Raw genomic sequence first — 14,726 nt, forward strand, 5'->3', positions numbered from 1 at the left:
ATCAGGAACCTCTGTGGACCGGGGAGCGGTGTCTGCTCTGGCCTTACAGGCCGGGGTAAATGCTGAGGTAGTCTTTCCTTGGCGGGCCGCGCCTGGCATGGCGGCGGCCTGGTCTTGGCGGGCCGCGCCTGGCATGGCGGCGGCCTGGATCAGTGTCGCTGTTGCAGGGGGCTCTGTGCAGGCTGGGCTGGACGTCGCTGCAGCAGTCTGGGCTTGGCGGGCCGCGCCCTGTATGGCGGCGGCCTGGTCTTGGCGGGCCGGGCAGGGCATCGCTGCGGCGGCCTGGTCCTGGCGGGCCGGGCAGGGCATCGCTGCAGGGACCGGGTCTTGGTGGGCCGAGCAGGGCATCGCTGCGGCCGCTGGGGCTTGGAAGGCCGCACCTGGCGTGGCTGCGGCCTGCTTCAGCGTCGCCGCACCGGACGCCTCTTCGGGGACCGCGGACGTGGCAGCAGGGGTCGGGGCACTTGCGCTGGCCGGGGCATCATTCGACTCACCCTTTGTTGGTAGCACTGGGGTCTGCGTCGTCGCCGTCCTGCCTGACACTCGGCGCGCAGCTCTCCCTTCATAGGCCCGAACCGCCGCGGTCATCTCCTGCAGTTCCATCCGTTCCTCCCGAATCTGCTCCACGACCCGGGTCTCCAGCCGGTTGCAAAACTGGGCCAGCTCTCGGTACCACCAGGCAGCGGAGCCTGGTTCTGGGTTCCTGCGGTCAGACGCCATTTCTTCCGCGCCGTCTTCTGCACGGTCTCCCAGCAGTGGACTCTTCGCTGCCTCCTGTAACAAGCTGTCCAGTTTCTGCTCTGCCTCTTTCAGCAGCTCCTCTCCCAGCAGCAGGCTTGTGGCTTCCTTTCCTTCCCGCCGTCTCTCGACGCTTCCACTCTCATAGCTGGCAAGGTCAGAACTCTGCAGGGGATCTCTGGGTAGCCACACCTCTTCGTGGGCGGCAACTTCTTCCAGCGCGGGCTGCTGTTGTTTTTCAGCGCGCTTTTCATGGTGGCAATATGGCGGCGCTTCCAATTTTTCAAGCGGACCGCCCAGGCACATGGTCACCTGTCTGAACAGGTCTAGTCCTTATCCTGTTCGTGACGCCAGATGTGAAGCCCCGCAGGTGTTGTGTCGGTGCATACCTTCAGGGACTCCACGTAGCTGGTTCTGGTCACAGGTAGGGAATCTTCAGTTTTGATCGTGACGCCACTCTCAGATTTGCGGTCAGAGGGGACCGCCACTGCAGATTAGGAGGCACCTGGGGCTGATGGTGGGTGCAGTCGGGTGTAGTAGCCTCCTGAGAGTGAGGCAAGCCCCAGGGCCCTTTGTAAAGCTGTAGTACCACAAGTCGCAGAATGACCACACACAGGCAGAGTGTCTTTCAGGGTTTTTACTCACTTCAGGTGGCAGGGTGAGTAACCCGGGCGTAGCTGGGATGAACCAGGTGGGAACCAGGTATCCTTCCGGCTGACTGTATGAGGGTGACTACAAACTCGCCTTCCTTAGCCCTTGGTGGTTTGGGGTGACCCCGACTTTGAGTCCCTATGGGGGTCACCCAGGGAAGATGCTCCAAGCCTCTCTCCCCTTCTTGTGTTGCCGTGTGCTTGTTCCCCGGGCCAGGCCACTCCAGCCTCTTGCCTCCTGTGACCTATGGGCCCTACTTGCGGTTACGTGGCTGCGGCTTTTGGTTGTTGTGGTGTGGGCTGTAAGAGCCCCACACCGGCAGGTTTAGCAGGGAAAGGTGAATCTATCCTCGCTTCGGGATCTGCCGCCCGGTTGGGCCTGGTGCTCTCTAGAAGTCTCCTTACTTCCCACTCCGTGCACTCTCTAGCTGAAGCTGGCTTTCAGGCAGCACTCCTAGTTGACCGTTCTCCCCCGTCTGTAGCCACTGCGCGGGCGCTGTTAGACAGCAGCAGCCCCACAGGTCTGCTCCTCACTGAGCCCTCTGGAGTTCTCTGCTCTAACTGACTCACTGCTCCTCCTCTCCTGTTCTTGCCTACGCCACCTAGCAACCAGACTCTCCACCACACCCCTTGAGAGGAGATGGAGGCTTTTAACCCCCTGCCACTATTCCAGTGGAGGTATAGGCTTTGCCCCCTCCTGGGATCCCCAGGGGTCCTCTCATGGGTACATGTGTGAGGCCTGGTCACTATGCGCCTGTGTTCCACACCCCGGTCAGCCTTCTGGATTACCTGTATTGTACTGTCCCCAGCATGGGTGCAGTACTCAGTGGTGCCTGACCAGGTCAGGGGCGCCACACATCAGAGATCGAGGATGTATGTATGAAGGTTGCAGTATTGCACACTGAAGCCATTTCATTTATGGTATCTCCTTCTTTACCTGCAAAATTAGTGTTAAGGGTGCTTTACACGCAGCGACATCGCTAGCATTTGCTAGCGATGTCGAGCGCGATAGCACCCGCCCCCGTCGTTCGTGCGACATTTGGTGCGCGCTACCGTAGCGAACATTATCACTATAGCAGCGTCAGACGAACATACCTTGTCAGCGACGTCGCTGTGACCGCCGAACAATCCCTCTCTCAAGGAGGAGGTGCGTTCGGCGCCATAGCGACGTCACTGTGGCATCAATAAGTGGCCGGCCAATAGAAGCTGAGGGGCGGAGATGAGCGGGACGTAACATCCCGCCCACCTCCTTCCTTCCGCATTGCCAGTGGACACAGGTAAGGAGATGTTCGACGTTCCTGCGGTGTCACATATAGCGATGTATGATGCCGCAGGAACGACGAACAACATCGTACCTGTGGCAGCAGCGATATTAAGGAAAGGAGCGACGTGTCAACGATCACCGTTTTTGAACGATTTTGCGATCGTTGATCGTCGCTCCTTGGTATCACATGCTGCGATGTCGCTACCGGCGCCAGATGTGCGTCACTAACGACGTGACGATGACGCATCATGTAAAGCACCCTTTAGACTTCCCTTGGCTAGTTAAGCACAATCCTACTAATAATTGGGAGCCTCAGGAGGTTAAGTCTTAGTGTGACTCTTGTTTTTGTAGTTTATTTAGGTTTTAGGTTCTGTAAGATCTCACCTTCAAGAATTCATTCAGGACTTTGATGATGTATTTTCTGAGGTGGAGTGTCCCACCACATAGGACATATTGTGTAAACTCTCATTTTATAACTGATCTCTTCAAGAGAGAGAGGCCGTCCACCTGTCTAGTCATCTTGGGGTTTTTCTTCAAGAGAAAAGATGGAGGGTAGTGTCCATGCTTGGACTTTAGAGAGAACTAGCTGTAGTACCCGGGCGTTGCCGGGATAGTAACTGTCACTGTCTCTCTCCCAGTCTCTGTCTGTGTGTCTCTGTCTGTCTGTCTCTCTATCTGTCTCTTTCCTTGTCTGTCTGTGTCTATGTCTCAGGCCTCTTTCACACGTCAGTATTTTGCATCAGTGTTTCATCAGTGTGTCATCAGTATTTGGATGCCAAAACCAGGAATGTCTCCAAAACACAGAACACGTGTCAGTCTTTCAATTATAGTTGTTCTAGTAAGTTCCACTCCTGGTTTTGGCATCCAAATACTGATGACACACTGACGAAACACTGATGCAAAATACTGACGTGTGAAAGAGGCCTCAGGCTGTCTGTTTCTATCTCTCTGTCTTTGTATAAGTCTATCTGTCTATATCTCTGTGTCTGTCTGTCTCTCTATTGCTTTGTCTGTCTGTCTCTGTCTTTCCCTGTCTGCCTCTTGCCCTGTCTGTCTCTTTCCCCGTCTGTCTCTTTCCCCATCTGTCTCTATCTCTGTTTCTTTCCCCATCTGTCTTTTTCCAGGTCTGTCTCTTTCCCTGTCTGTCTTTGTCTGTTTCTTTCACCGTCTGTCTTTGTCTGTCTCTTTCCCAGCCTGTCTCTTTACCAGTCTGTGTTTTTTCCCGTCTGTCTCTTTTCCCTTCTGTCTCTTTCCCAGTCTGTCTCTTTTCCAGTCTGTCTCTTTTCACGTCTGCCGCTGTCTGTCTCTTTCCCTGTCTGTCTTTTTCCCCATCTGTCTCTGTCTGTCCCTTTTACCATCTGTCTCTGTCTGTCTCTATCTCTCTGTCTCCTTCCCTGTCTGCCTGTCTCTTTGTCTCTCTCTCTATCCGTCTCCCCACCGACATCATATTACCTCACACATAAGCTTCTTATGCTGTGACTGTCCTTTGTTCCTATAGCAACCAATCACAGCTCATATTAATATCCAGTAGTTCCAGGCTCCTATTCACTTTAATGTAGGCAGGTTTTTTTGGAGAGTAATTGTAAAGCGCGGGGTTAAATTTTCCTAGCAAAACATAGTCTATGACGTTCACTGGGTCACATGGAGTGTCTGTGCAAAATTTCGTGATTGTAAATGCAATGGTGCGGGTTCCTTTAGAGGACATATACACACACACACACACACACACACACACACTCCGCTATATATATTAGATAATAAAATCACAGTCCACAATCCCTATACTTAACCCTCACACTCGACCTGTTTAATCAGTTAGGCTAAACAAATGGTTTCCTATACTTGACTTGAACGGGGCATACAATCTTTAATATGTTGAAAGGCCGATGAATGGAAAATCATTTTTTATACACCTGAAGGTCATTTTGAAAATTTGGTGATGCCACTCAGAATGACTAACACTTCAGCGTTTTTTCAGAGTTTCATAAATCACATTTTTCACTTTCTGGTGGGTAGATATGTGATAATCTATCTGGATGACATTTTAATTTACTCACATTCTCAGGAGGAACACTGGTAACATGTACAGCAGGGTCTTCAGATTCTTTATAGCAAGCATTTATTTGCTAAGCTGGAGAAATGTCATTTTGAGATGCAGCAAGTCCAGTTCTTAGCTCACATTTTGTTTCTGATTTAGAGTTTCAGATGGATCCTGCTAAGGTACAGGCTGTCCGTGACTGGGAGCAGCCGAGTAATTTTTGTTAAAGAAAATTGCTGCCAATGTTAAACTTGTCAAGTACTGTAGTGTGCATGCATGGGCGGTCTTTGATCTTTTTTTCCCACCTGCGCATTACAGTACTTGCTTTGCCCTCTGCTATCAGTTTTAACTTTCAGGGTACATCTTTAATATGCACTAGAAAGCAGCAGCGTGTGTGTGTGTGTGTGTGTGTGTGTGTGTGTGTGTGTCTGCTTCTCTCTTTAATTCTACACCTTTGTCTCACCTTTCAGGAGGTATCTAGATCAGTAGGCACCTTTATGTTCCATGAACTTGCAGTCCGTCATATTTTGAATAAGATAGATTTTAGATGATTTTAGCTCTTTTAGTGAGTTCAGAAGCCAGAAAGGAGAAGTGGCTCCGAAGTGGCAAAAGATACAAATTAGCGATATTTAGCTATACTATTGGTCAATGAGGTTTGTTAAAACAACTGTGAACATTTTAAATTGTTGCATTAGTCACAAATTACCTTACAAAACTGAATATTTGTTACACAAGGGATTTCCCCATGTTGACAGGTTTTTCGTCAACTTTGTAATTTCCAGTTGTAAGGTTAAAATGAAATTGTAATTCAGCATATTCGAGCTGAGGATGAATATGCAAGTATTAGTCACAGGTTCAACACGAGATCTGTGGGGTTAAGTCTACTGCTAGATCTTATCACATTTATCATACAATACACGGGGCTGCTGATCAGTCTTTGGCTTTGTGATCTTTTTGTTTCTATGGTAACGAATGTTACATCACATGAAAACCTTATGTGTCTAATACATGTTTTCAAAATTTTGTGTTTGTTGCTTAAGGCAACAGTTTTCTACGCATGCAGGAAAACAAAATGGCGGAGTCTAATGCGATATTCACAGCAACTGAGAGCAGAGGAGTGATAAAATTCTTGTTTCTGCAAGGAAAGTCTGCAAAGGATATTAACGGTGCTATGTCGCAGACATTGGGGGATCAATGCCCTTCATATCCCACAGTTAAGAACTGGGCTGGTTCCCAAATTTAAAACGGACCACTTCAACACCAATGATGATGAACGTCCTAGACGACCGAGAGTGGTTGTTGTTCCGGAGATTGTCGATGCTGTGCACAACCTCATACTGGAGAATCAATGAAGTTCAGCTAAAGCAATAGCAGACATCATGGTGATTTCCCGTGAACGTGTTTGTGTAATTATCCATGAAGTACATTTGGACATGAGGAAGCTATCTGCAAAGTGGGTCCCCAAATGTTTGACAACAGATCAGAGAAGCATGCGAGTGAAAACTTCCCAGTCCATTTGTCAGCATTTCTGCACTGATAAGAACTTCCTGGATTGACTGGTCACTATGAATGAGACCTGGATTTATTTGCATGATCCTGAAAACAAGGAGCAGTCAAAAAAGTGGAGGCACAGTAGTTCTCCTCGTCCAAAGAAGTTCAGGGTGCAAAAATCAGCCACTAAGGTGATGGCGTCTGTGTTCTAGGATGAGGAGGGCGTGCTGCTAGTGGACTACCTTCAAAATGGTTCAGCCATCAATGCAAGGTATTACATTGAGCTTTTGGACCAAGTGAAGGCCAAAAGGCTTGGCAAGCTGTCCAAATGAATCTTGTTCCTGCAAGACAACACCTCCGCTCACACTGCACAAGCGACCACAGAAAAACTGGCAGAGCTGCACTTCCAGTTGGTTGACCAATTACCTTATTCACCAGATCTAGCTCCCTCCAACTATCATCTGTTTCCAAACCAGAAGAAACACCTCAAGGGTACCAAATTTCACACCATTTCTGATGCCATGGCTGCTACGAATGCCTGGTTTGAGGCACAACTGAAATCCTTATTTTTGCTAGGCTAACAGAACTTGGAATACTGATGTAAAGGCTGCTTTACATGGTACGACCGATTGTGCAATTTCACAATCGATCATACCCGCCCCCGTCCTTTTTGCGTCACGGGCAAATCGCTGCCCGTGTCGCACAAAGTCAGTAACCCCCGTCACACATACTTACCTCTCGTGCGACCACGCTGTGGGCAGCGAACGTCCACTTCCTGGAGTGGGAGGGACGTTCGGCGTTACAGCGACGTCACACGGCCGCCGGCCAATGGAAGCGGAGGGGCGGAGATGAGCGGGACGTAAACATCCCGCCCACCTCCTTCCTTCACATAGCCGGCAGCGGCCGCGTGACGCAGGTGAGCTGCTGTTCATCATTCCCGGGGTGTCACACGGAGCGACGTGTGCTACCCCGGAAACGATGAACAACTAAATTAAACGATATTATGGAACCCAGCGAGCAGTAGACGACTCACGATTTGTGAGCAATACTGCGTCGCTAGGAGGTGTCACACAGGCCGGCATCGCCAGCAATGCCGGATGTGCGTCACAAAAACCGTGACCCCGACGATCTATCGCACGATAGATTGTTTGGTGTAAAGCAGCCTTTAGAAGTGTTTTGACATCAGTGGAGTGTATGTGGAATAAATGTAAAGTTTCATCATCCTTTCTCGTTTCTTTCTGGATAAAACTAAAGATTTATCAGCAGTTCCTTGTAGATGTATCAAAAAAATAATGTTTCTTTTTTGAGGTTTTGACATTTTATCATGGATGCCATTTTATGCCTGCACTGTGTCAGATAGGAGCCCTCAGAGCCTAGAGAGTAAAAAAACAACAAGAGCTTAAGGTTTTGCATCTGTTTGACTAGTTGCATTCAACAATTGTATTACGACAATACTGCTTTTCGTTGCCACAAGTTGCTTTCTATGTGTGTACATATGTCAAAACCTTTTTATTTAGGATTAAGCTTCTTTGTCAAATGGTTGGAGAATTTTAAACCAAAAATTGGTTGTTTTCCTAACAAACTTTATGACTCAATTAAGCATTATACTTTTGTACAAAATGTATGCTAAACCCAATCATGGCATGGGTGACGGATGTTGCAGGCAAATAGAAAAAAAACCCCTAATATTAGGGATAATATTAGGTGTTTGGTTTAGGTATTAGGTATTTATATAGGTATTTAGGTATTAGGTAATATTGGTGTTTGCCAATAGCAGCAACTCTATCACCACCGGTAATGCTGGCAAAAGCTGTCCCAACAATAGTGGTACCAAACACAATCGATTTTTGACCTCCTTTACCTCTGGCAAGCACATTAGCTTTGAGCAAGGCAAGGGCATAAAGAAGTATTTATCCCATCCCTCATCTCAATCACAGAAGGATGATGTAGTCTTTGACAGAGACACCATCAGCTCAGTCTGCTTCCTCTGCTACCATAACAGTTAACGTTGTACAGAGACGAAATTTCAATCCATCAATTACACCTGTTTCTATTCAGCTCCAAAGTACCCCAAAATTTTCTATCCTGAAAATGATGATGACTACGACACTGGCCATGAGAAGCAAATGTTGCATTGGGGTTAAGATAATGAAACAAGAGGTACTTGGTCATGCTGGTTTGCATAGCAAGTTGTTGTTGCAAAGTTGCAATGCATGTGAGAGGAGAGTTGCATTGTCAACATGAAGCAAAGTGATGACAATTGGATAGCCATGCTTTTCTAGAGTCACTATAAAAGCAAAATCGGGGAATTTCTTCCAGATTTCGAAAGCAAATTCAAATTGGCTTACTTCCAAGATCAGCTTTGTTACATGCTCTGTGAAGCTTTAACAAGTCAAGAGCCTTCTCCTTGATTAACCATCAGGCCTTTTTGCAATACATGCAGACATAATGTTCCCCCATCAGTTGTCTTGTAGTAATAATGTCCTGCTGATGAAACAAAACACAGCCCAATAAGTGACACATCATTGTAATCAGGCTCTCTTCCACCACATCATGGTGCTCTCAGATAACAGCAAAAAGCTGCCGGCAGATTCCATTTAAATGGGTTGTCCTGTTTAAAATGACAAGTATGCAATCATACTTTGTGACTGCAGACTTGTGTATCCCCACATTGCACATACATTGCTGGACTAGACGAGTGCGGGTCCCGAACACTGACTCTTCAGGGAAGTTAGTGTCACTGTTTGGATTTGGCCACCTGGATAAAACTTTTAAAAAAAGAAGCCCCAACAATTTTGATACCAAGCCAAGATAAAGCAGACAGCTGGGTGCTGGTATTATCAGGAAAAGTAAGCCCATGGTTATTGGTCCCTCCTCTTCCTAAAAATAGCAGCCCAGAGCCACAATAGAATTGGCTCATCTCGATTGCCCTGAAGTAGTGGCAATCGGGGTAATATAAGGAGTTAATAACAGCTGTGATTTGTCAAAAAATCACAGCTGTCATCAAACCCGAGGTTCATAATAGGAAGGGGTATATGAGCCCTCCCCATTACTAATTCTGTAAGTAAAAAGAAATAAACAAAATGCAGAGAAAGAGCTTTTATTTATAAAAATAAACACCTTCTTTCGCCAATTTATTAACCCCAAAAACACCCCTGCAGGTCCAAAATAATCCACACCACGATGTCCCATGATGATCCGGGCTCTGCTACATCTGAGCTTGCAGTTTTCAGTGACTTTAGAAAATGTGATTGAGCACTGCAGCTTGTGGGACATTCTGCTGAGATCACAGCTGGAGGTTCCCATAGTACTCCAGATGTGACCTCAGATGAACTCCATGAACTCACCTCAGGTGAACTCTATGAACTCAACTCAGGTGAACTCCGTGAACTCAATGCCACATTACCGCCTTAGGCTATGTGTGCACGTTAACTATTTGGTTGCAGAAAATCTGCATCTCCTGGCAAAAAAACTGATCAAAAATGTGTCAAACCACATCACTTGTTTGGTGTCTTTTTCTGCCAGGAGATGCCAATTTGGCGCATATTTCTGCAACATATTTCTGCACCAAATTTGCATCTGCCGGCAGAAAAATGCATCAAAACTGTATTGCGTTTTTGGTGCATTTTTCTACCAGGATATGCAGATTTTCTTCAACTAAATGCTCAATAAGCGCACATAGCCTAAGCCAGGAATCTGGCACAAAGTTCATTGAGTTCACTGAGTTCCCCTGGGGTACAGTGGGAATCGCCAGCTGTGACCTCATGTGAACATACTGACGTCTCCGCTCACAGCTGGGGCTCCTTCAATGTGTCTTGGATGCTGTAGTGCTCAGTTGCATTTTGTAATGTAACCACTCACTGCGACCTTACATGTAACAGAGCCGGAATTATTGTGGGACGTTATAGTGTGGATTACAACGGACCTGCAGGGGTATTTTTGGGGTTAATAAATTGGAGAAATATGTTGGTTTTCTTTTTTTTTTAAAATAAATTATTTTTCTGTGTTTTGTGCTCATTTCTTTTTGCTTACCATCTACCTACACCTACCTACTGCTTAGCTTTACTTTTTACTACTATCTAATGGATGGACCAATTTTGGGGCAGCGCAGGCTATTTTTAGGCTAAGGTGACCCAATAACCATGGGCCTTTCTAGCCTGAGAATACCAGCCTCCAGTTGTCTGCTTTTAGCTTGGCTAAGCATCAAAACTAAGGGGGATTGCATGCCATTTTTTAAATTAGTTATTTAAATATTTTTAAAAAAGCCACATGGGGTCCCTCATATTTTGATACACAGCCAAGATAAGGCAAACAGTTGGGTGCTGCAGTCTCCAGCTGTCTGCTTTATCTTCACTGCATATCAAGATACAGGGGACCCCACGCCAATTTTTCCAAATATTTATTTATTTTTACACTTCACTTCGGGACTCAAACAGCTAGTGTGAGGGAAACCAATCACAAATGCTGGCACACCGGCAGTCTGACTACAACTAATCACAGATGCTGTAGCAGAGGATGGGCGTGGAATATACGCACAGTCAAAATTGTTGGAACTTGTTTAATGAAAGTAATAAAAACCCACAATGGTTGCAGAAATAACTTGACTGACTTTCATTTGGTCATTTTCATAGATTTTTTATTTATTATTACTTTTATTAGATTCAAGTTATTTCTGTGACCATTGTGGGGTTTTCTTTCATTAAATGAGGGCTACCAACAATTTTGACCATGTGCGTAGTGCATATTCATGACCTTTCATGAGTGGATCCAGAAAACGTGTGACAGCCACACGAAAACTTGATAAGTATAATTGTCCTGCTTTAATCTTCATTTTGCTTCCTTTTGCAGCTCCCTAGCCCTTACTAACACCATTTTATAACACTTAAGTTCGGGTTCCTTAGACTTTTATATGGGGTTTGGCATCCGGGCTCAAGTTTGAAGTAAAGTCTGGTCCGGAGATGGGCTGGCTGGACCCGCCAAACCCAAACATCTGCCGGTTCGCCCATCTCTACTTATCAAGTATGTTATGCGTGGCCACCTAGAATCAAATATATTACTAAAACTTGTTTTAGCAGGGATGCCAGGTGAATATCTCAACTGATAACTTAGGGAGATTATTTTTAATATTTTTTCAATTCTTTGCAATTTTAAACCATTATTCATTTCATTTTTTAATCTATTAGTAAAATTGGACCCTCCCGATCACAAGAAAATCACTATTACTCGAAGAGCCAATAACGTAACAGTTTCCTGGACAAGAGTTGATTTCTTTTCAGCGGGCTTAAATACCACAAAAGAAGTAAGGTATAAAGAACATAACTTGTATTTGGTAAGTTTAACTTACTAATCAATAAAATGTGTAGTAAATTTTTCAAATAAAATGCATTTATAATATAACTACAATAAGGAATCATGTATTGTATGGAGAACAAAGCTGAATTAAAACTAATGACTTTAATGGCATTCGCATTTTTGTTTGAGGCGCATGTACATGTGCACAAATCCAGTAGTGAAAAATCTGTAACAAAACAACTCAACTTAGAACGTTAAAGGGAATCTGTCAGTAGAATCAACCATCCTAAGCCATCTATATGGGCATGAAGGTGATAGAAAGCGCAAGTAAAAATCTGTGATTTTGACGTATAATTCCAGACAAATCGACTTTTCTTCTTAATATCTAAATGAGCTGTTCCAGGCTATGGGCCAGACACTGATCTGCATGAGATTTTGCCTCCAGAGCTTATTTTAACCCCTTCACCCCTGGGCGATTTTCCATTTTGTTTTTTTTTTCCTCCCCTTCTGCCAAGAGCCGTAACATTTTTATTTTTCCATCAATCTTGCCATATGAGGGCTTATATTTTGTGGGACGAGTTCTGCTTTTGAATAAAATCATTAGTTTTACCATACAGTGTACTGGAAAATGTCAAAAACATTCCAAGTGCAAAAAAAGGGCAACTGCTTGATTATTTTTGGGATATTTTATCCACATTGTTCACTATATGGTAAAAGCAATGTATCGGTGTGATGCCTTAAGCCTGCTTTACACGGTACGACCGATTGTGCGATTTCACAATCGATCGTACCCACCCCCGTCCTTTTTGCGTCACGGGCAAATCGCTGCCCGTGTCGCACAAAGTTACTAAACCCCGTCACACATACTTACCTCTCGTGCGACCTCGCTGTGGGCGGCGAACGTCCACTTCCTGGAGTGGGAGGGACGTTCGGCGTCACAGCGACGTCACACGGGTGCCGGCCAATAGAAGCGGAGGGGCGGAGATGAGCGGGACGTAAACATCCCGCCCACCTCCATCCTTCCACATAGAGACGGCGGCGGCCGCGGGAGGCAGGTGAGCTGATCATCGTTCCCGTGGTGTCACACGGAGCGACGTGTGCTACCACGGAAACGATGGTCAACTAAAGTAACCGATATTATGGAACCTAACGAGCAGTACCCGACTCACGATTTGTGAGCGATACTGCGTCGCTAGGAGGTGTCACACAGGCCGGTATCGCCAGCGATGCCGGATGTGCGTCACAAAAACCGTGACCCCGACGATCTATCGCACGATAGATTGCCTGGTGTAAAGCAGGCTTTAGGTCGGTACGAGTTTGTAGACACCAAACTTGTATTGGTTTACTTTTACCTAAGGGGTTTAAAAAAATTACCAAGTTTGTCCAAAAAAAGGCGCACCTTTTGCTCCATTTTCTGTGATCCGTAGCGTTCTCAATTTCAGGATATATGGCTCAGTGACGGCTTATTTTTTGTGTCTCAAGCTGGCATTCTTAACGGTTCAATTTTTGTGTAGATGCCTACGTTTTGATAGCCTGTTATTGCATCTTGCGCAAAATATACGGTGATTAAATTAAAAAACGTAATTTTGGCGCTTGGATTTTTTGCCGCTATGACATTTAAAAATCAGATTTATTGATTTCATATATTGATAGATTGGGCTTTTCTGAGTGCAGCGATACCAAATATGTGTGTTTTTATTTTTTATTTTTAACCCTTTAATTTTCAATGGGGCGAATGGGTGGTGATTTGAACTTTTAGGTTTTTTAATTTGATTTTTTTATTTTTTTTTACTTTTTTTTAATTTTACTAGTCCCTCTAGGGACTATAAGGATCAGCAGTCTGATCGCTTATTCTTTCCTGTAGATCAGAGCAGCATTGCTCGATCTGCAGAAAAGCTTACCTCTTGTCACTGGTAGCAGTCAGCCGTGTGAAAGAGAAAGTGACTCATGCTAGCTACAGGAGTCATCACATGACCCTGTGCTACCATGACAACCATCAGATCCACGTGATCACATCACATGACTTCTGATGGCGCCGAATAAGTGAATGTTTACCGTGGCCGGCATATACAGCGCGCTGTGACATTTTCACAGCGCGCTGTAATAGGTTAACAGGCATGAGTGACTAGCGAATCCACTCATGCCTGATAGCTGACATGTGCAGAATTCGCTGTCGGCTGCCTGCGGCAGCTTGTAGAGATTAACCTGACATGATCCATGACGTACCCAGTATGTCATATGTCATGAAGAGGTTAAAGTACATGTAGCGTGAGACGTGTATATCAGGAGAACAGACTATCAGTCATTACATGTCTTACACTGGTAACAACGCCTTTCCTTTAAAAATAAACTCTGGAGGCAGATTCTCGGGGAGAGCTGTATCTGGCCCATGGATCTTAACTCATTTATATTTTAAGAAAAACTTGGATTTCTCCGGAACAAAACATTATATCGCAGCTATTAAGGCATCATTTTATTCCTATGACCTAGTTGTCCATATTGACGCCTTGGGGGGGGGGGGGGGTTGATACAATTGACAGATTCCCTTTAATTCCTAAGGTAAATCAAATATGTTAATGGTTTGTCTGCATTCAAATAAAATTTTACAGTTCATAAATAGGAAAATATACACAAATATTTAACCAAATTTATAACTAAATTAAATTATTTATTTTGAGCAGATCTTCAGTTCCGTCATACATTATAATGGAGTACTGAATATATGGTTGTCATTAGAAACAGCTGATAAGTGTATTGACAGATTTATGCATATTACAATACATATTAGAGAAGCCTTATAAGAACCATAAAATATAGCTTTATTGCAGATGCCAATTGCAAAAAAGCTGAAATACTGTGTAAAATGTAAGGCAAACAAGAATACAATGATTTGGAAATCTCTTATAGACATATGGACATATAGACATAGAGACATATTTTATGCACAATAAAACTTATATCAAAAGTTTGATTGTTAGAGATTTTTCCAGTACATTTGAAAAAATTAACTCATTTAGAAATTGATGGCAGCAATACATCTCAAACATGTTAAGACAGGGCTAACAAAAGGCTGGAAAAGTAAGCGATACTAATGAAAAACAGCTGGAGGGTTAATTTTCAACTAAGAGATATGACTTTAACAAGAGCATATTAGAGAGGCAGAGTCTCTTATAAGTAAAGATGGTCAGAGGTTCACCCCTCTGTGTTTTATAAGCCCTCAGGCAACAATGTAATTAAAAACAAACATTATTCA

At 44.8% G+C, this 14,726-nt stretch overlaps 1 protein-coding gene across 1 annotated transcript in view; it reads left to right on the plus strand.

The window, feature by feature from the left end:
- IL12RB1 (interleukin 12 receptor subunit beta 1) overlaps positions 1-14,726 on the plus strand; it is a 159,687-nt gene that overhangs the window by 55,362 nt on the left and 89,599 nt on the right. Inside the window, exon 4 of the mRNA XM_075352434.1 lies at positions 11,365-11,510. Coding sequence (XP_075208549.1) covers positions 11,365-11,510 — 146 coding nt within the window. The remainder of the gene's footprint in view (positions 1-11,364; positions 11,511-14,726) is intronic.

Source organism: Anomaloglossus baeobatrachus, chromosome 1, assembly GCF_048569485.1.
Source record: "Anomaloglossus baeobatrachus isolate aAnoBae1 chromosome 1, aAnoBae1.hap1, whole genome shotgun sequence".
NCBI classification, from domain to species: Eukaryota; Metazoa; Chordata; class Amphibia; order Anura; family Aromobatidae; genus Anomaloglossus; species Anomaloglossus baeobatrachus.